Source organism: Manacus candei, unplaced genomic scaffold (assembly GCF_025592945.1).
Source record: "Manacus candei isolate 608988 ecotype Guabito, Panama unplaced genomic scaffold, ASM2559294v1 h1tg000047l, whole genome shotgun sequence".
Taxonomy (NCBI): Eukaryota; Metazoa; Chordata; class Aves; order Passeriformes; family Pipridae; genus Manacus; species Manacus candei.
Genome location: NW_026138095.1, coordinates 2205298 through 2225088, shown reverse-complemented (window position 1 = coordinate 2225088; position 19791 = coordinate 2205298). Strand labels below are relative to the sequence as shown.

The window sequence follows — 19791 nt, the reverse complement described above, 5'->3', positions numbered from 1 at the left end:
ATGCCACCAGGTCTCACAGCCACCGAGGGAGCAGCAACTTTGACATTTAGGGACTTTCCATGTTGATTATTTAATACTTGATGGCAAACAGCACAATCTTTTCCCCTCCAGGCCCTGTCACAAGGTTGCTTAATAGGGTTTGGGCATTAGCTCAAATAATATCAGGGGATCAAAGCCAACTTCTGAAGTATTAGGGAGATTACAGGGAAACTCGTGGCTCACGCTGAGGTGCAACATTTCCTAGCACAAAACAGGGGAGACCCTCCTTCTGAGCCATCCCTTCCTTTTGGCATCTGGATGAGGCTGTACCAGAGCACAGGACGTACAGTTTGGCCCAAATTTCCATGCAGGATGCCCAAGGGTGGGTGAGGAATCCTTCCCCTGCGTGTACATGAAAGGCAGAATTTAGCCTGGAGGTACAAAATGGCATCAGAAAAGCAGATAAGCAGCACAAGATCGTGATAGCCAAAGAGAGGAAGCTGTGGCATTTACTTGCTGAGGATTATTTCCCCTCTGATGACGGATTTTTCAAGTGACAGGGGTGATTTAGCGGGTGGGCCTTGGAGGGTTGGTCCAAGTAATCAGTCAAAAACAATATCAGGAAGTTTAACTTACAATTTTGAGCTCGGTTTGGTTTTACTCCCCTGCTAAATTTTAGTTTGGAGGGACGTTTAGGAAGGTGCCAACTAATTTAATTTGTGTCCCTCCTTCCCAGCCCCGCAGGAGTTCCCAGCAGGGCTGTGCTGCCAGAGATCTGCTCCCTGTGTCCTGGCCAGGCTGTCCTTGCTCCTTGGCTTCCTGACCAGGGAAGGGCAGGCACAGGGCAGGAGAGATGCTGGGATGGCTCTGAAAGCTCTCAAGGCTCTCCCAAAAAGGTGGGAGTTTTCAGCACCAGCTTCAACAGCTCCAGGACCCTCCCTGGTGCACCTGCAGACCTGGCTCAGGAATTCAAGTGTTCACCAAGGTTTGAAAAATCCAGCAAAAAACACCCACCCACCCACCAGTCCCCTCTCAGGGAGGGGTCTCCTGCACTGCCATCAGGCTGGAAGTTCCCACTGGATGTAAATAGGCCCAGCACTGGCTCCTCAGGAAACTTCAGCTTGTTTTCTGCTGTGGTTTTCCTTCCACAATGGCCAATGATCTAACTCTCTGTTTTTAGCACAGTTTATTTGCTTTCCAGGAGAGAAAATAAACTCTGATATTGTCACTTACGCTGCGGCCACAGACTCCAGGCAAATTCTGAGGTTCTGGTGCAAACTGATAGAAAGCACCAAGGACATTTGATCTCAGCTAATAGAGCAAAATCAAAAGTGTGAGAAAAGGAACAGAGCGGTCATTTGTGTGATGTTAACACAAATCAGACACTTTCAAGTTTATAAATGCAGTTTTCACTGGAGTGGGTACACTGATGGGGAATAAATTACAGTGATAACAAATGCTCAGCAGCAGAAATGCAAGATGCACACTGCAGTGTAGGAAAAGCAGGGCTTTAACAGAGGCTCTCTGAGTCCCTTCTGGGTGTAGTGTTTGCTGTTGGAAGCAGGTTTCCCCCTGTACCCACATATTTCACATCATCCTCTCTCTCAGGAACTACCAAACATCACCTGACAGGGTGAAGCTGCCCAGTTTGAATCCCTTTGGAGAACCAAGCTGTGAATGCAAACAGGTCAGTAGGAGAGATGCACAAAAGGCACCTAATTCGCCATAATTTTGCTTGGAAAAGACAAAACCTTTCTGGCTCTTTCTGCTGCAACTGACTTTTTATTTTTTCTTCCTTGCCACTCCCTTTCCCACTGGAAACTTTCCATGTTTCTGCCCATGGTGGCACACTCAGGTCCCTGCTTTCTCCCTCCTCTTACAGCCAAACACAAGCCTGTTCTCATCACCCCTCCTCTTCCTCCTCCTGCACACCACTCCAGAAGGCAGGTCACCACCTAGTATTGCCAAGCAGAGGTTGTTGTGCCAGGAATGTTGGTGGCAGGATCCTGAAGGGGCAGAGAAGCTTTTCCCCCTTTCATCTCTTCCCACCCTCATACCTTGAACAACCCTTTGTAAGGATCAACTCACCAAACTCAGCCCAGCCCATGGAAGGAGGTTGAGGTTTCCTTGCTGGCCCAGGGGAGGGACCCAGCCCCTGTCTCTGAGCACTGTGGGCTCTGCAGGTGGAGGCTTGGATGTTGGCTTTGGAGCAAGGAGATGACTTGACTTGGCTGAACAATCCCAATTCTCTTATCCTTTTCTCCTGAGAGAATTGGGATTGTTCATGCTGGAAAAGGGAAGCTTCAGGGTGACCTAATTGCAGCCTTCCAGGACCTGAAAGGAGCCTGCAAGAAACATGGAGAGGGACTATTTCCAAGGGCCTGGAGAGACAGGACAAGGGGGAATGGCTTCAGGGAATGGCTTCACAGTGACAGAGAGTAGGGTTAGACTGGATGTTAGGAAGAAATTCTTCCCTGTGAGGGCCCTGGCACAGGTTGCCCAGAGAAGCTGTGGCTGCCCCTGGATCCCTGGAAGTGTCCAAGGCCAGGCTGGATGGAGCTTGCAGCAACCTGGGCTAGTGGAAGGTGTCCCTGCCATGGCAGGGGGTGGAACAAGATGAGCTTTAAGGTCCCTTCCAACCCAAACCACTCTGATATTTTTTAATTCTCCTCCTGTGCCTGTGCCAGCCCACAGTAGGTAACCACTGAAAAACTGATGAACACCCTCTCCCTTGGGAACCCCTTGCTCACCTACAACATCCAGAACCCGAAGTTTTCAAGCCAGAGAAACACAAAGATATCCTTACCCTGTTCTGTTCAGCTGAGCAGGAGCCTATCCTGATTTTAGGAAACCTGGCAGCCCAATAGCACCAGGAACTGGAGCTGTGAGGAAGAGAATGAAAGCGCAGTCACACAGTTTCGTGTGTGTAAGCTGCTGGCTCTTAACCCTTTTCCTTCCAGGAATTGTCAGCTTCCCCATGCCAGCTCCATAAGCATGTTCTCACCACTCTGGTAAGTTTTATTAACCATTAACTCCCTTTCCCCTGAGACAACCAAAGAATGGGAGCTATGGGAGATCATTAGATAACTTTGAGATTAATAGGAAAGTATTAATCTTATGAATATGTAATTGCTCGGTCACTTTTATCACTTACATGAATACCATTAATCCAAATATACATTCCCCACCTCTGCCTCTGAGGCCAAACTGCCACAGCTGATTTCTGGTTGGGCAAGGCAAAATATACAATATTACCATGTCACAAACAATGCCAGATGTCCCCGACATTTATTGCATTTTTGGAAGATTATTCTCAATCATCAACTCTGAAAACTATCCCTAAATGTTACTAGAACTGTCTGGATACAGCCAGGCTTCGAGCAAACATGGAATGTGCAAGGTGTACATTAAATATCAGATTAAGATTTCCTAATCATTTTAAGGCCTTAGACCCTGCAGGTGCTGAGAGAACTCACTTTTACCAACAGGTGTCTGTCATGTTTTATTGGGTCAGAAAGTTTAGCTGGAAATGAAAGATCCTTTGAATCAGGCACCTCAGTTTGTTGAGAATGGAGCCACATGGAACACGGTGTTGGAAATAGGGTTTTTTTGGTAGAACTCTTTGGGTTGCTGTTGGATTGGTAGTTAGATGAAGTCCCTGCTAGTGATGGATTGCTGTTTGCAGTTCAGTATTTCAAGAGGTCCTCACCTTGCTACCCACGTCCCCCATCTGCAGCAGCAAAGACTGAAAGCACACACTTATTTTATTTTTTTATTTTATTTTTTTTTCAAAATACAGGCACTGGCTGGTGATTTGTCCTTAGAATGAGACCAAATGAGACAGCCTGAAACCTTAAACAGAGATTTTGGACACAAAATGTATGGTTAAGAAAAATAATGTGAATGGGGTGTGAGTTCCACTCGTCTCAGATATATAAAGCAATTCAATTTCCTCTTCCATATTTCATCCCTCCTATGAACAAACACATTTTTCTCCAGTATAACTGTCTCGCTGGCTGCACATCTGTATATCCCATTTGCTTGCAAAGTACAAAATGTATTTATTTGCTCTCTCAAGCCTTATCAAACATGTAACCGTCTCTCTGTGGAATTTTCATTGGATTTACCCGTTCCTTCTCTTACCAGCGTGGTTCATTTTTCCTTGGAGATCCCAGCATCAGACCTATAAAGACCCAGTTAATGTCTAAACCCCAGGGGTTTGCTGTGAATGGGGAAACCACCTTTTCCTGATGAATTTTTTCCAGTTGACCTAATGGTGAGAGAAGAAAGGCAAACTTATGCCAGTTTACATGCATGGAAATGGTGAGACCAGAAAAAAAAAAAAAAAAAGAAAGCCCAACGTGTTATTTATGGCATTTCTTCCCATCTTGTGGAAATGGACTGCTTTGATTCCACCAGACCATGTTTTCTTTGCAAGCACAATACAATCAAGCTATTTTCAGCTGGCAATAAAATCCTTGAGAACCAAAGCAGATTTGGCCACTTGGAGAGATGAAGACTAAATGCAATCTGATAATTAGGTCATTTCAGCGCCAAGACAGAAAAAGCAATTTAATAACATCTCCCGTGGAGTGAGACGGGGGCTAAAGCCTCTGCTCCCAGCTGGCAGGGGCTGTGCCTGCAACACAACTCTCCATTTGCTTCCTTGGGGCATCTGCAGCTCTCTGCAAGTTGAGGTGGTGAGAACCACACCAGAAAAAGGGGGTGAAAAGCCTCTGCTTTCACTGGCACAGCCCGGGATCTGCCTATGGAAAGCATCCTGCTCTGCCACTGGCTCCTTTTCTTACCCCTCCTGGTATGAAATAGGGATGTTCTGCCTTCCCAGAGCCCTTCCTATCCCTTGGTGCTGTTTCTTCTGCACATAAAGGGTCTTGTCTTGAAAACTCCTCAGCCCATGGCCATTTCACACCACCCTCCTAATATTTCAGTCAGAAGGCACTGAGAGATTTCTGAGGCAGGGCTAGGTCAAATTAGAAAACCAGTCATGGAGAGAAGGAAAACAAATCCTTGCTCAGCCTTGAGGGTTAAGTTTTCAGCTGCCTCTCACCCTCTTTGTCCTGCCTTGTTGCAACAGGAAAGGGTTTTTTAGAAACTTTTCTTGTAACTTCAACTTCCCCGTTTGGGGGTCTGGGAGGACTTCTCTTGCTGAAGTCCATGCAGATGGTTCTGTTCTGGTTTTCATTGCCTGTATGACAGATTAGAATCGATATTTCATTGTAAGAAGAGCTTTCTGAGCAGAGCTGCTCTGACTTTGGAGAGCTGAAAAACGGTTCTGTATGTGCTCTACCCTTACTCATACCAGTGGATCTGAGATCTCTGGGTCCAGTAGCTCTGTAGTCTTTATCACTCAGTTTGCATGAGTAAAGGCTGAGTAAGAGTCTACAAAGTCAGGCTGCAATCCATAAATATCTTATGGATATTGTACAGAGAATTGCTGGACTCAGTGCCCAGCTCACAGCGTGAGCTCTCAGAAGAGCATCTCTTCCCAAGAGTGGATTGCAGCTCTACCTTATTTCATTTCCATATAGATGGGCACATTCTCCTTCCAAGTGAGTCAAATTGTTGCTGTTTTAGCTGTCCATAGGAAGCACACTGAGTAACAAGGGATATTTCTGTCCGATCCAGGGACAGAGCAGTGCAGGATTTGTGCCTGTCTCTCCAATCTGGTGGATTTAATGATCTTTGCTTTACTGAATGAACAAGATAATTGCACTCATTGCCTCTTATAGATTTTTTTTTTCCAGATTCATCATTCATAAGACTGCTAGAGGACTTTCCTTCCACTTCAAAACGAACAGAGCCACCCAAGAACAACTCACAAGCAGCACGATTGCCCAACGTGCCCGATTGCTCAATGTACAGAAACACTTGTCTCTTCTTCCCCCTCCCTCTCGCGTTAAGTTTGTGCATCCTGAACACACAAACCGGGCACTTCTGAACCGGCTGCACTTGGCCATTGTGTTTATTGCTGCAACAATGTGGCACTTCCTCATTCGGAGTGTGGGGAACTCAAACGCTGTCAGTGCCAGGAGAGGCAGTTGGTGGGATGGGGCAGTGCGTGAGGAGCGTGTTCTTAAAACATCTACACCATGAGAGAGGAAAGTACCTTCACTGAAGGTTTAAAGACAGCTCATGTCGGAGTTGTAAACTTAGGAAACAAGTGAGGAGGAGAGTTTAAGCAACAAGGAGCGACTGCAGGCACTGGCATTGCTGTGGAAAGTAAGGAATCATATTTACAGCCTGTTCTGGTCATGGTAAGAGGCTCCTCGGAGGAGAGTGGCCGATCCACTTGGACCAGTCTATCCCTCAGCAGCTCCAGGCAGACCTGCCTGCTGATTCACAGTGCCACAAGCATCCCCAGTACCCAGTTCTGGGTGCTGCAGAGGCTGCTGTCGCAGTCCTGGGTGCAAATCGAGGTGTTTATGCCAGTTTCTGAAGCTTTGTGTGCTCTGCCCCCTTTGCACTCAGCAGTCACCTTGGCTCTTAGTTTTGCAGCACATGACAGGGCTCCCTGCTGGATTTCAGCTGTTGGCACTTGGGAACTCAGCTCTCCGGGGGCAGCAGGAGCCTGTTCTGCAGTAGACACCTGCCTTGGAACCTAACACCCCTGCACTGTCCATCAGGGCTTGGCAAACTTCAGGCTGTGCTTACAAGGCTGTTTTTGTTCCTGCAAGGCTCCCAGCCAGACCCTTCACCCTTATTTTTCTGTATCTTAGGCCAAGTTCACTGTAGGGAGGACAAGCTATTAAAAATCATTTTGATTTCTGCATATTTCCACCCTGGCCAGCCCGACCGAGCTGCCACAGGTGAGCCAGGGAACAAAGACATGGATCCCACACACTGTAGCCAGGCTGATACTGCTCTTGCTTCCAGCCGTGCTCTAAAAGATCTTAGTCCAGGGATCAAAGCTCTTGTTTTGGAAGGGACATTTGATTTGAGTTAAAAAGAAGGATTTTCAGCCTAGGAGCTGTGCTGTGTTTGCCTGGCTTCTCATCCCTGTTAGTGTCAGGACTTTGGGACGGGATAACCTGCGTCTCTGCATTTCCCTTCACTAAAATGAAAAAAAAAGGAGCAAAAGGGACGAAACTATTCTGCCTCCGGGAATTTTTTCTCACTGCTTCGAGACATCAGCCTGAGACATGGAAACGGGAGCGAGCAGGCGCCCAGATAGCACACGAGACCTTCCCAAGTTGCGTGTGAAGTCCCGCAAAAGCCTTTCTCGCAGCGTTGGGAGGGTGAGGGGGGTACCCGGGGCAGGTGCTCGGTGCCCGCGGGCGCTCCCGGAGCGTTCCGGTGCCGGGAAACGGAGCGACGGCGCTGCCTCCCCGCACAGCCCTCCCCGCACCCACCGCGGCTGCTCCGGGACCCTCCGCGCCGGGGACACGGGCACCGGGAGACCGGCAGCCTTCTCCCGGGATCCGGGGACCAGGAGACCGGCCACCACCGGGGATCCGGGGACCGGCCGCCTCCTTCTGGGACCCTCGGTAGAGGGAACTCGGGGTCTCGCCGCCTTCTCCCGGGACCCTCCGCGCGGGAGACCCAGAGACCGGCCGCCCTCTCCCGGGATCCAACGCATCAAGGACCCGGGGTCTCGCCGCCTTCTCCCGGGATCCTCCGCACCGGGGATCCGGGAACCAGGAGACCTGTCGCCTTCTCCCGGGCTCCTCCACACGGGAGACCCGGGGACCAGAGACAGGCTGCCTGCTCCTGGAAACCCGGGGAGCGGCCGCCTTCTCCCGAGCTCCTATGCACTGGAGAGCCGGGGACCAGGAGACCTGTCGCCTTCTCCCGGGACCCTCCGCAGCGGGGACCCGGAGACGGGCTGCGTTCTCCCGGGACTCCCCGCACCGGGAAGCCGGACCCCTGCTGCCTTCTCCCGGGACCCTGTGGACGGGGCACGGGGGTCTCGCCGCTCCTCCGGAGCATCCCCGCTCCCGATCCCGCTCCCGATCCCGCCGATCCCTCTCCCGGGCTCCCCCCGCGGCCACGCCCCCCCGACCACTCCCTCCTCGTTCCATTGGCCTTCGGGGCGGGGGGGGCGTGTCCGGCGGGGCCGCTATTAAACATCCCATGGCCGCCCGCAAAAAGGGGCCGCGGGCGGGCGGGAGCGCAGAGCGGGCGGGCGGCGGGCACCGGGCCGGCTTCGGCGTCCCCCAGCTGCTGGATCTTACACCCCTGCCCTCCACACGCACCTCCCTCGCGGGCCGCGGCAGGTAAGAAGCGCCTTCTCCATCCTTTCGGGTCGCCCACCCGCCCCCCCCCTCAGCCCCGTCCTCCCGGAGCGCAGCCCCCCGAGGGGGAGGCGATCGGCGATGCTGTGTCGCGACACCGCGAGATAAAGCTCCCCTTGTGTGCCCCGGCTTGGAGGGGGAACTCCTGCATTTCTCACGCCCCCATCCCCGAGCTATTCTCAGTGCCTGGAATAATTCGATAGGTATGGCTGGAGCGCCCGAGCATCTGCTTCCAGCATCTGTTTGTGCTTATAACTTTCCATGCACCAGCTGCTCCCCCCATCCCCCCCGGGATATTTTATCCTGGGGAAGGGCTGGAAGTTCGCATGACAACTCCGTGTCGCTCAAGGCGCGCCGCTCCATCCCTTTCCCTTCTTCTCGCCTGTTGTTCCTGCACAAGAGGCAGGGCAGAAGCAGCGAGTCCCAGCGCTCAGATGCGTGGTTTTGAGTGTCCGGAGTGCTTTAGAGGGGTGTGAAATGAACCTGTAGCTTCATTCATTGGCAGCATGGAAACGGCGGGGTTTCTTTATTTCAGAGCAGCCTGCTAAAATATAATAAAAAAAAAAGATAGGAAGAAGGAAAAAAAACCCGCAGGCTGTGAAGAGCTGTATTGTTTCAGCTTAGTTCCTGACAGCTACAGGAAAAAATACTGATAAGCAAAGGCAGATGGGTTCGAGGGTTCGGTGCCCGGGGCGGGGGCAGGAGGGGACCCGCAGGTGTCCGGGTTAAGCGGGACCCGCAGCTCTGTCCCCGCAGCTCTGTCCCCGCAGCTCTGTCCCCGCAGCTCTGTCCCCGCAGCTCTGTCCCCGCAGCTGTCCCCGCCGCCTCCGCGCCCCGCGGGCTGCCCGCACTTGTCTCTGTGCCTCAGCCTTACCTTTACACTTGTTTGCTTTTCCATCCTCGCAGCCGGTGCACCACGTACACCCCCTGGTGATGGCTGTTCCACTCGTAGTTATTTTGTCATCGGCTACAAATACCCCGAGCGCGTCTCCTTGGCAGGACAGCAGATGCAAACGCCACTTGTCCTCTTTCTCCTATTTCTTCGCACCCATTTCCCTGCATAATCTGATCATTTTTTTTATTTATTTTATTATTTTTTTTTTATTTTTTCCCCCACTGCCTGTCCGTGAAGGACAGACCTTTCTCCTGGAAGCAGCTCACCACTCCGTGTAACTTGAGTCCTCCCCAGACCAGCGGAGAAGTTCTGGGGAATGACTTTTAAGGAGAAAGGTTACAGGGGTGGCCGTGCCCGGCAGCCAGGGAGCAGGAATGTGGGAACGGGCTTCGCTGGGGCGAGAAGCTCCTTTGTTCTGTTTTCCGAGGGCAGCAGGGAAGGCACTTGGCTGAGGTGGTGCTGGTGCTCTCTTGGCAACATGTGCCCGGCTCTCTCCGCAGGGCTGTGTGGCGTCAGCCTGGGAATAACCGCTCCAAGCGCTCGTTAGTGCTCCTCTCCACCCCCCCTCTCCTTGCACTTCTGAGTTTTGCCTCAGTCTTTAACCTTCTGCACAAATTCCCTTCGAGCTGCTCGTTGCAGAGTTTAACGTGCGGTGTGAGCTCTTTCCCCAGGGAAGGGCTGCAGGGGGGTGCTGAGGGAAAAGCGAGGTTTGGGCTCCTCATCGTGGCATTTCCCCAAATGCTGGCTCAGAAATGCTGCAGATGCAGCACAGCCCCGTTTTTCCCGGCTCCTCCAAGCATCCCCTCGCAGCGGAGCAAGCCAGGGCTCTCCCATCCCATCCCATCTCATCCCTTCCCAGTAATGCTGTGTCAGTGCCAGTGCTGGTAATTACAAGCTGCGTTGCTTGTTCTCCCTTCCAGGAGGAAAGGTAACCTGGATTAATAATAATAATAATAACACACCTAGTGATGATTGAATTTCCAGCTGCATGTGTGTGTCTGGCTGCACTGGGCTCAGTTACACAAATGCTGGGCTGAGTTGGTGGGCACTGGGTTGGCTCTTTTTGCCTGGGGAGGTTTGAGGGGCTGGTCCCACACTGGCATTTTTGGTGCCACCAGCAGCTGATGCCGGGGTGGGGAGGGGGGCAGCAGCCTTGCTCTGCCTTGGAGCAGCAGGTGGATTAGCAAAATGAGAAGTATCATTGGATTTTCATGCTGGTTGTGTCTGGGATTGTGAGGGGGACCTCTGGTGAAGGTCAGGGTGAACACTGGTCAGGTGTGTGGCTGGGCAGCCAGTGCATCCATGGCAGGACCTGCCATGAGCAGGAGTGAGATCAGACCTGCTGCCTGGTCCCTGTGCACGGGGCTGGTCCTGCTCCCATCCCACACATCCCAGCATCCTCCCCACTCCGAGCACTCACAAGGATGAGAGGCAGTTAGTGCTGTAAAAGCAAGAAGACGACTGTGCTGCATGGAACATGCCAGATCTTTGTGGGATAAACTTCCAGCAGTCTGCAAAGGTGTCCCCAGGCACACCCCTGGATTTAGGGATCCTTAGGGCCAAATGGGTGCAGGTCCACCAAGGATACAGCAACCACTGAGCAGCCAGGGAGGAGAAATGCTGTGCAAGGTGCAGTAGGTAGAAGGTGCTCAGCCCTTCGGGGGAGGAATGTGACAATGCAGGATACCTAATTCAGATCCCAAACTTCTAAATGCAGCCAGCTCGCTGCAGGAAGCTCCATTAGGATTTCAGTGATTTGTGGAATTCAAACAAATGTCCTCAGGTCAAGACTTTTGTGGGGGAAGCTGCATAGTCAGACACTTTAGACTTTACAGCTTATCTTTCCCTCCACCACAAGTTTTCCTCTAAAATCCAGGAGACAATGCAGGGGGAAAAAAACCGAACTCCAGACTTCAAAATAAACTGTTTCCTGGGCTGTGTGTTTCCATCAGCTTGGAACAAAACAGACTTTGCCCGTGGAAGTCAAACATGACTGTGATTATAGGATGTGGTTTGTAAGTGATCGATTTGCAGAGCAATGCAATGGCTTTTCAAGAAGTTTTTTTGTGTGGAATGTATTAACAGTAATTTTGCTTCCCTGCTGTGTTCAGGTTTCTAATCAAAGTGTTTTTCAGCCAAAACAAAAATCATTTAAGTGAGCATTAAAAGAATTCTTTTGTATTTTTGAGAATGATATCCTGATGGGAATGAAAAACCCTGAGAACAAAAAGGTGGTGGTGGGGGGGAAAGTGGATCCTTAGGCAGTTGTCTAAGTAAGAATAAATGTACAGAATAAGTAAGAGGGCAGCTACACTGTAAGTGTTCATTGCTGAGAGCTGTGCTCAGAGTGGGCATTACTGAACCTATTGAGAGTTGCCAAAATGTCTTGTAGGAGCTGAAGTCACAGATGACTAATCTTGGCAAGTAGGCATCGGGACACATTCTTGCACAACAAACAGGAGTGAGGAAGAAAGAGGAGGTAAAAGTAAAGCCTGAAGAGGTCCTGGAGGGAAGAGCAGCCTGCAAGGAGCTGAGAGCACGATGATGGTGCTGTTTGTCACCTGCTCTTTTCCTAACAGGTGTTTGCTGAGCTAAAGCCCTTGTAATGTGGCTGGAGGATGTGGGAGGGCTGAGGAACTGTTTGGAATCTCTCAAGTTTTTGGAACGTCTCTGCAGGGCTTTAGGAGCTGCTGTTGGGAAAGGAGAAAACATCTTATCTACAACTGTTGTGGGATTCGAGTCAGAGGAAGAGACAGTACTGAAACCACTGGGGGACAGAGGTCCTGGTGGGAAGGGATTGTGCTCCACAGTGGCTGCAGTTTTGTTGGGTTTTGGACAAACTCAGATGAATTTTGATAACACTAATTTAGGGAGAGCATCGTGATTTAATCCCCTGCTATGGTAAATGGTTCTGAAGTCTCCTCTGCCATGACAAAGGGACAGCAGACATTCCCCAGCACTCGGGTTTAGCCTTGTCTCCTGCATGGGGCACGTGTGGATGGAGCAGTGGCATCAGGGCCTCTCTCCTGCAGCATTTCAGTCCCATTTCCTGATACACAGAACACGACTTAAAGGATGACGCACTTGTTAAAAGCTGAACCTGGGTCTAAGCCAGACCTCCCTGAAACAAGTTTGGTGGCTTCTACCCTCAGGAAGAAGGTTTTGTAGCCTCTCAGCTGAGTCTTAATTGGTGATGTTTAAGGCCCATGGGACACTTGGAGCCGTTACCTGTTGGAGGTGGAGTCGGCTGCCTCGGGCTCCCGAGGGGAAGGAGCTGGTTCTTGCTACTAAAGGTGTTATGAAGACAGCTGGTTCTACTCCACTGTAGCCTTTTGGTAGTTGCATCATTGCAAGGTTTAGTTTGCTTTGTCCAACTTATGCCTGATATGGGTGTAAAACCCGTGGAGATCCCGGTGAGTTTCTGGAGTTAAAGAGGAACCAATGCAGCCCTCATTCCTGCTGTTTGCAGAGAGTACACAGCTCACTCTTCTAGCTTAATTAAAAAAATTAAATGAGATCTAATTTCATGGAAACCTCTGCTATTTGCACTTCCCAGGTTTATTGCTTTTCTCTGTACACGTCACCTTCCCTTTTGCAACTCCCTGGTTTGTCATTGACAAACAGTCTGGGGGACAGGTTGTAAGTCACCACAAACATCTCCAGTATTTGTGTTTGAGCAGATGGATGTTAAAGGGAGTTGTTTGTTTCCCAATACACAGAAAGCACAGTTGCAAATAGCAGAGACATTCTCTGCATGTCCAGCTTTAGAGTGAATATTGCTCAGGGACTTGTGTGACACGATGCCTTCGGGGCTTTCCCTGGGGAGGAGCAGTGACTTCCTCGCAGTGATGATGTGACTCCTGTCCAGGCACAGTTGTGATCACTGAGCATTGCTCAGAGTGTTGTTAAGAAAAAAGAAAACTTCCTGCAGGTCTGCAGGAGGAATTTAACTTGATCCTTTCAGGTTTGATTCCTTGTCCTGTCCCTCCAGGAGCTAACACAGCGTTTCTCTTTCTCTTGCAGACCATGCCCTCTCTATGACGGTTGCTTGCTGAGCTAACTCTGCATACCAGAAGACTGTCCTTGGTTGATCCAGGGGCTCTTGGGGACTCCGGCCTCTCCCCGGTTTTTCCGTGTGTGTGTGTTCCTCTAGAACTTTCAAAACTGTTTCTCCAAAGGGTTTTGCAGAAACTCAGACTGTTTTCTAAAGCAGAAGCACCTCAGTCCACAGCAGTAGTGATGGGCAGCGTGCGAACCAACCGCTACAGCATCGTGTCTTCGGAGGAGGACGGCATGAAGCTGTCCACCATGGCCGTGGCCAACGGCTTTGGGAACGGGAAGGGCAAGGTACACACCAGGCAGCAGTGCAGGAGCCGCTTTGTCAAAAAAGACGGCCACTGCAACGTCCAGTTTATTAACGTGGGGGAGAAGGGACAGCGATACCTGGCAGATATCTTCACCACCTGCGTGGACATCCGCTGGAGGTGGATGCTGGTTATCTTCTGCCTGACCTTCATCCTCTCCTGGCTTTTTTTTGGCTGTGTGTTTTGGTTGATTGCACTGTTGCACGGGGATCTGGAGAACCAAGAGAACAGCAAACCTTGCATCTCTCAAGTGAGCAGCTTCACCGCAGCCTTCCTGTTCTCCATCGAGACCCAGACCACGATCGGCTACGGCTTCAGGTGCGTCACGGACGAGTGCCCCATCGCGGTGTTCATGGTGGTTTTCCAGTCTATAGTGGGCTGCATCATCGATGCCTTCATCATTGGGGCCGTCATGGCAAAGATGGCTAAGCCAAAAAAGAGGAACGAGACTCTGGTGTTCAGCCACAATGCCGTGGTGGCCATGAGAGACGGGAAGCTGTGCCTGATGTGGCGCGTTGGGAACCTGAGGAAAAGCCACTTGGTGGAGGCGCACGTGCGAGCGCAGCTCCTCAAATCCAGGATCACGTCGGAAGGGGAGTACATCCCCTTGGATCAGATAGACATCAACGTGGGGTTTGACAGCGGCATAGACCGGATATTCCTGGTCTCCCCGATCACCATAGTGCACGAAATAGATGAGGACAGTCCTTTGTATGACCTGAGCAAGCAGGACATGGACAATGCTGACTTTGAAATCGTAGTAATATTAGAGGGCATGGTGGAGGCCACCGCCATGACCACCCAGTGCCGCAGCTCCTACCTGGCCAACGAAATCCTCTGGGGCCACCGCTACGAGCCCGTGCTCTTCGAAGAGAAAAACTACTACAAAGTGGACTACTCGAGGTTCCACAAAACATACGAAGTGCCCAACACACCCATCTGCAGTGCCAGAGACTTAGCAGAGAAGAAATACATTCTCTCGAACGCGAACTCCTTTTGCTACGAGAACGAGGTCGCCCTCAGCAGCAAAGAGGAGGACGAGATCGACACGGGGGTGCCTGAGAGCATGAGCACAGACACCCACCCCGACATGGACCACCACAACCAGGCCGGCGTGCCTCTGGAGCCGCGGCCGCTGCGGCGGGAGTCGGAAATATGACCGGCGGACTCTTCCTCTCCCTTTTGGTTGAAAGTTTCAAATAAAAACAAAAAAAACCAACCCACATCTACCGGTCAAAGGCACGTTGTTGACCTGAGAAGTTGGCCCAGAACAGTTTTCAGACAACGGTACTGTTGAAGAGTGTGGTGGGAAGGCAGCAGACCTGAGAAACCCAGGCTGGTTTTAGGGCTGTCCTCAGAGGAGGGACGACAGAAAGCGAACTCTAAACACAAAGCACTAAACATGTCTAAGTATGAACAGAAGGCACATATGTTGTAGAATAAATTATGTATATATTTTTTTACAAAACTTGAACTTGCAGGCAAGCTTTGGTTGGGTTATTATTATTTTTTTTTTTCAACTTTTTCCAGAATGCTTCTCTCTAGGGAACAAGAATGTTTTTAATGGCATAACAAAGGCAAGGATCTGCCTTATTATTATTATTATAATTATTTTTTAAAAAGCTGCTGCTAACTACATGAACACAAATGGTTATTTTTGTTGCAGTGTAGTTTTTATTTTCTCTTGTGTAATTTAAAAAAAAAAAAAAAAAAAGAAAAAAAAGTCAGTGTTGAACTTTTTGGGTTGAAAAGCTCGTGATCAGTTCAGAGAGGCCGATGTTGCCAGAAAGTCTAAACTCCTTTTGAGGCCAGTAGTTTGATAGCTAGAATCAATTTCTCTCTTTCCAATTACATAAGGGGCATTATGTAATATCAGGCCAATCAGTAGCCTCCAGCAAAATTATGATTTTTGGGGGGAGAATTTAATTCTCTGTCTAAAGTGAGACAAAATATACATATACGTAGGAAAAAGTACTAAGTGAAAACTACCTAAGTGGATACCAAAGAAAATGCACAGTTTTGCACAGTGGAGTTTATTTAAAAAAAAAAAAAGGAAAAAAAAAAAAGGAACAGGCTGCTTTAAACAAAAAAAAAATTCAAACCTCAGACACTTTTTTTTGGTTTTGACTTTTTTTTTTTTTTTTTCTTTTTTTTTTCCTTTTTTTTTTCCTTTTTAAGACCTTTATTTTGCACCTTATTCTAAAAGCTTAAGGCTCGGATCTAAAGTGAGCTGGGCCTCCTCTCCTTCCTCCTACTCTTCGATGGGGAAATAAATTCCCTCTTTCCTTGTGAGAAGAAACTCAGCAGCCTGGAGCTGGACCTCGAGCTCCTCAGCTCCGAGTGGGAAACTGTGCCATGGAGCTGCTGGTTGATGCCAGAGGCCGAGGCTGCAGGAGCACGTGTTTGGGCACGGATGAGCCAAGCAGCAGAGGAACCCCCAGGAAGAGGTTTTTGAGGAGGAAGGAAGAGGGGCAAACAGCTTTGACAGCACAGCACTTGGGAAGGGCAGAGGGATTGCAGGATTTTGTACAAAATGCTTCTCTTCAGCAGGGCAGGGGTGTCAAAAAAGTGTATTTTTCTGTCATGTAGAGAGGGACTATTTGGGGAGACGAGGCTGCAAAGGGAGGTCCATCCCCTGCCTCCTCTCCCCAAACGAATGGTCACTGGGTGAGACACCTCACCCAGCTCTGAGCTGATTTGGTCACCCTCAGCCAAGCTCTGGCTCTGGGGGTGTTTTGGCTCCTTCACCCAGAAGGCTTTAAATTCTCTGTGCCTCTAAGATCGAGGAGACAGCAAAGCTGTGCTTGGCCCCTGCTCCCCGGAGAGCGGAGCGGGGCGGTGGGGACGATAATCCCGGTCAACTCTTGCAGTATTGGATCACTGTATGCCATTAAAAAACAGCTTGTTCTAGGTCTAATGTCTTCTGCAAATGGATATCTGTGAAGGCCTCTGGCCCCTTCCAGCCCTGCCTGAAAGAAATGCCTGCAACGAAGTGGTTTCTGATGAGATGGTATCTGCAGCGGGTGGGTTCAAAACTGTGGAGATTCGGGGTTGTAAACGTGGATTTGGCTACTGGAGAGGGCAGATGATGAAGTGCAAGTACTGAGGCTGTTACTGGGGTGGGAGGGTGAGAAAGGAAAGGAAGGGTGAACATAAAAAGGTGATTTGGTTGCAGTTTCTGGGTCAACAGTGGTGGAGACAATGGAGTGCTGCTAGTGCTGCTAATTGTGATGTTCTTGGAAAAGGAAAAAAAAAAACCTAAACCAAAGAGTATTCAGTGAAACAGAGGGTGCATGAAAACACAACGGGAAGGGAGGCTGAGTGGGAGAGAGGGGACCTGTTCTCAGGTCAGCATCCCCCAGGTGCACAGTGCTCCCACTAAATGATACTTGAGATATTCGAGGGAGGGATGAGAGATGGGGGATAGGAAATACAGGATTCGTCTCGTTTCTTTAAAACACAAGAAATTCAGAGAGAAAGAGAGAAAAAAAAAAATCCCCTCCCCCCTTAACATTTCTGGTGCAGAGGTTTTGGGTTTGTTTGTGTTGTTTTGGTTTTGTTTTCATTTTTTTTTCTTCCTGTTTTGTTTTGTTTTTCAAGTCGGTTTTTGCAGAAATATTTTTAAAATGTACATTTTATAAAGTTTATCAAGTATTTTCATATTTAAAGCCAAATGTAAATAGAAGTCTGTAAAGGAGGACAAGGAGAAGACAACGAAAAGGCCACTCAAAGTATCAATTCAGCTCGGCAGTCTCGGCTCACTAGTACTAGATGCTACAGGTTAGCATGATTTTTAGCAAATACTTGCAAGCCTTATAGGACTCCTAATGCTATGAACTTTATTTATTTTCAAGCATGGACTTTTCATTTGAAAACATGTTCTAGTTACTGGCATTTTTCAGAGTTACCAGCTAGTCCTGTCGAGGGGGTGCGTGTTGGGGTAATCCATTACTCTCTGCCGTGTTCTTCTTTTTTTTTTTTTTTTCCCCAACCCTTTGTCTTTGCCGACTGAACCTTCCATTGCAGGCTTGCACTCGGCCTCTGGCTCCGGGGAAGCTGCTAAAAACAGACCTGCAATGTAACTCCATGGTACCACTCCCCCTTTCTCCATCGGCTCCGTGTTTCCCAGCCCGGTGTAGGTCAGGCTATTGTAGCACTTCTACAGCAGCAAATTGGGTTAGTCATTTAAAAAAAAAAAAACTATATTTTTTTAAGGACTAGACAGTGACTGACAGCGTTTCTTCAGTCCCTGTTGATCCTGGGCCAAGCTGATGCTGATTTGGGGGCCCTTTAAACTGACTGAGCTCTACCCACAGACTCCGCCGGGCTCTGGTTTGTCCAGGATCCAGTTGGCTCGCACAGAAGGTTTATACTGTATCTTGCTTAGGGGCTGGGGGGGAATATGTTATTTCTGCCCTTCCCTGAAAATACTTGAATGAGACACATTGTCTAAACCATAATATTGTGTACAGTGACAAAAGCGTTCGGGGGCAGCCGGGGATGGTTCCCCTCCTTCCCCCCTCTCTTCCGTGCGAGTTGGCCTTGGCGAAGCAGCAAAGGGTGGAAATCCTGACTTTATCAGCTGGGGTTGGTGACACTCTCCCAGCCACCAGACACTTTCTGTGGGGTTAGTTTAGCACTCTCTCGTCTCGGGAAAGACAAAGGGTTCAGATATTTAATTTGTTTTCTCTTAGCTCTTCTTTTCTTTCATAATGGATTACAAGGTAAAACTGAGAAGTACTGTAATGTCTTTAAATTATGGCTGCTCACCACCATTGTGAAGTAGAAGGTGCTGCATAGTTGCCACTCCACAGCCAACGAGAAGCTGATTTTGTAAGGACTTTTGGCCTGCAGCTGTTGTAAGGTGAACAATCTTGGCATCTGACAGTTGTCCATGACTATTTTCCTGTTTGCAGCCTTTTTGTATCAAAGTCTTCCTAATGTACTGCACAAATTGTGGATTGTACAGATTTTTATATATTATGTCTTATTTTATTATTTCTAAATAAATAAAAAAAAAATAATTGAGAATGAGCTGGTGTGTGCAGCATGTGTGTAAACAAGGGGGGACGTGGGCCTGGGGGGGTTATGGAGCTGTGGTTGTGGTTGTCTGAGCACAGTCACTGTCTGAAGCACTTTAGGAAGAGAGAGATGGTTCTCTACCTTGACAAAAGGCAGGAGGAGGAAAGGTGATCCCATTGTTACTTCCCAGATGAGAACACAAACACGGTGTAAGGCAACTTGCACCAAAGGAAGATCTGCCCCAGACAGATCAAGGGCTTTTCTTAAGGTCATACCTGGGGCTTCAGAGCTCCAGGTCGTTGGCTACAAGTTGCATTAAATGGTAAAGCAGCTCAAAGTCTGCACAAAGTCCAAAGCAGGGGAAGGGGGGGATCAAAGCCCAGAGCATCAGCGAGCGCATTGAAAGATTGGGCAAGGGATTAAAAAATTAAGCAGGAAACTCATCTTGAAATCCCCGTGTTTCATGTCTGCCTGGAACATCTCCTTATTGAAATGATGTTCCTCAGCTCAGCTCAATTCCAAACACGCTCTGTAATCTCCAGCCAGGCCTCATTTCCCCGGAGCCCCGAGCCTGGTGGCACCAGCACGGGGGGTTTGTGTGACAGGCCAGGGAAGAGCAGGGGGGACAGGCTTTGGGGAACCAGAAAGAGCCGTGATGCCCTTATTTGTGTGGGCTGGAAAAGCTCCTTGCCCGTTTTTGCGTGGCCTCCAGGGCAGATATTGAGGCTGCACAACTGTGACTCAGCTCCAAAGTGCTGATCTAACGGGAATCAAACACCCTGCCACGGCTGAGGGAGCATCTCAGGCCAGTTCTGACCCCTCTGCTGATTTTCCAACCTTTTTATCAGCCCCTAATGCCATTAAATGATGCCTGGGATGGAGCCCTGACCCTGCCTAGCAGGACTCCATTTATAAATTCAAATTTACTTTCCAGATCTAATGGTCTCCTGGAAAGCTTATAATAATAATTGCGGGGCTGGATTTAGAGATACAGATTAGCTGTCACAGCCTGAATCTGCTTATTCTCCCTGCTGAAAAGCATCCTCTGAGGGAGCTGCTCAGGGCTCTGATGTTTCTGCAGGGACAGTGGTCAGGGACCACTCTCAGCCTGTTTTCCCATTCCCTAAATCATTAGCACCCTCTCCTGTCAGTGCCTCTCCCTCCTCTCGCCGGCCACTGGTCCTGCCGAGGGGAGTCAGCACAAATCCAGCAGCAGAGCACAGCTGCACATTTTGGGAGCTAGCGAGGCAGTCCTGAGCTCTCCTCCTTCCCAGACACG

At 49.5% G+C, this 19791-nt stretch overlaps 1 protein-coding gene across 1 annotated transcript; it reads left to right on the top strand.

Moving 5' to 3' along the window:
- The first annotated feature begins 8089 nt into the window (after positions 1-8089).
- KCNJ2 (potassium inwardly rectifying channel subfamily J member 2) lies at positions 8090-18524 on the top strand. Its single transcript, XM_051797742.1, has 2 exons — positions 8090-8213; positions 13150-18524. The coding sequence occupies exon 2, from the start codon at positions 13366-13368 to the stop codon at positions 14647-14649; it is 1284 nt and encodes a 427-aa protein (XP_051653702.1). The 5' UTR covers positions 8090-8213; positions 13150-13365; the 3' UTR covers positions 14650-18524.
- Positions 18525-19791: the final 1267 nt, after the last annotated feature.

Excerpts from the sequence above, each read along its gene's own strand:
- KCNJ2 (XM_051797742.1), top strand. The coding sequence starts at position 13,366 with ATGGGCAGCGTGCGAACCAACCGCTACAGCATCGTGTCTTCGGAGGAG.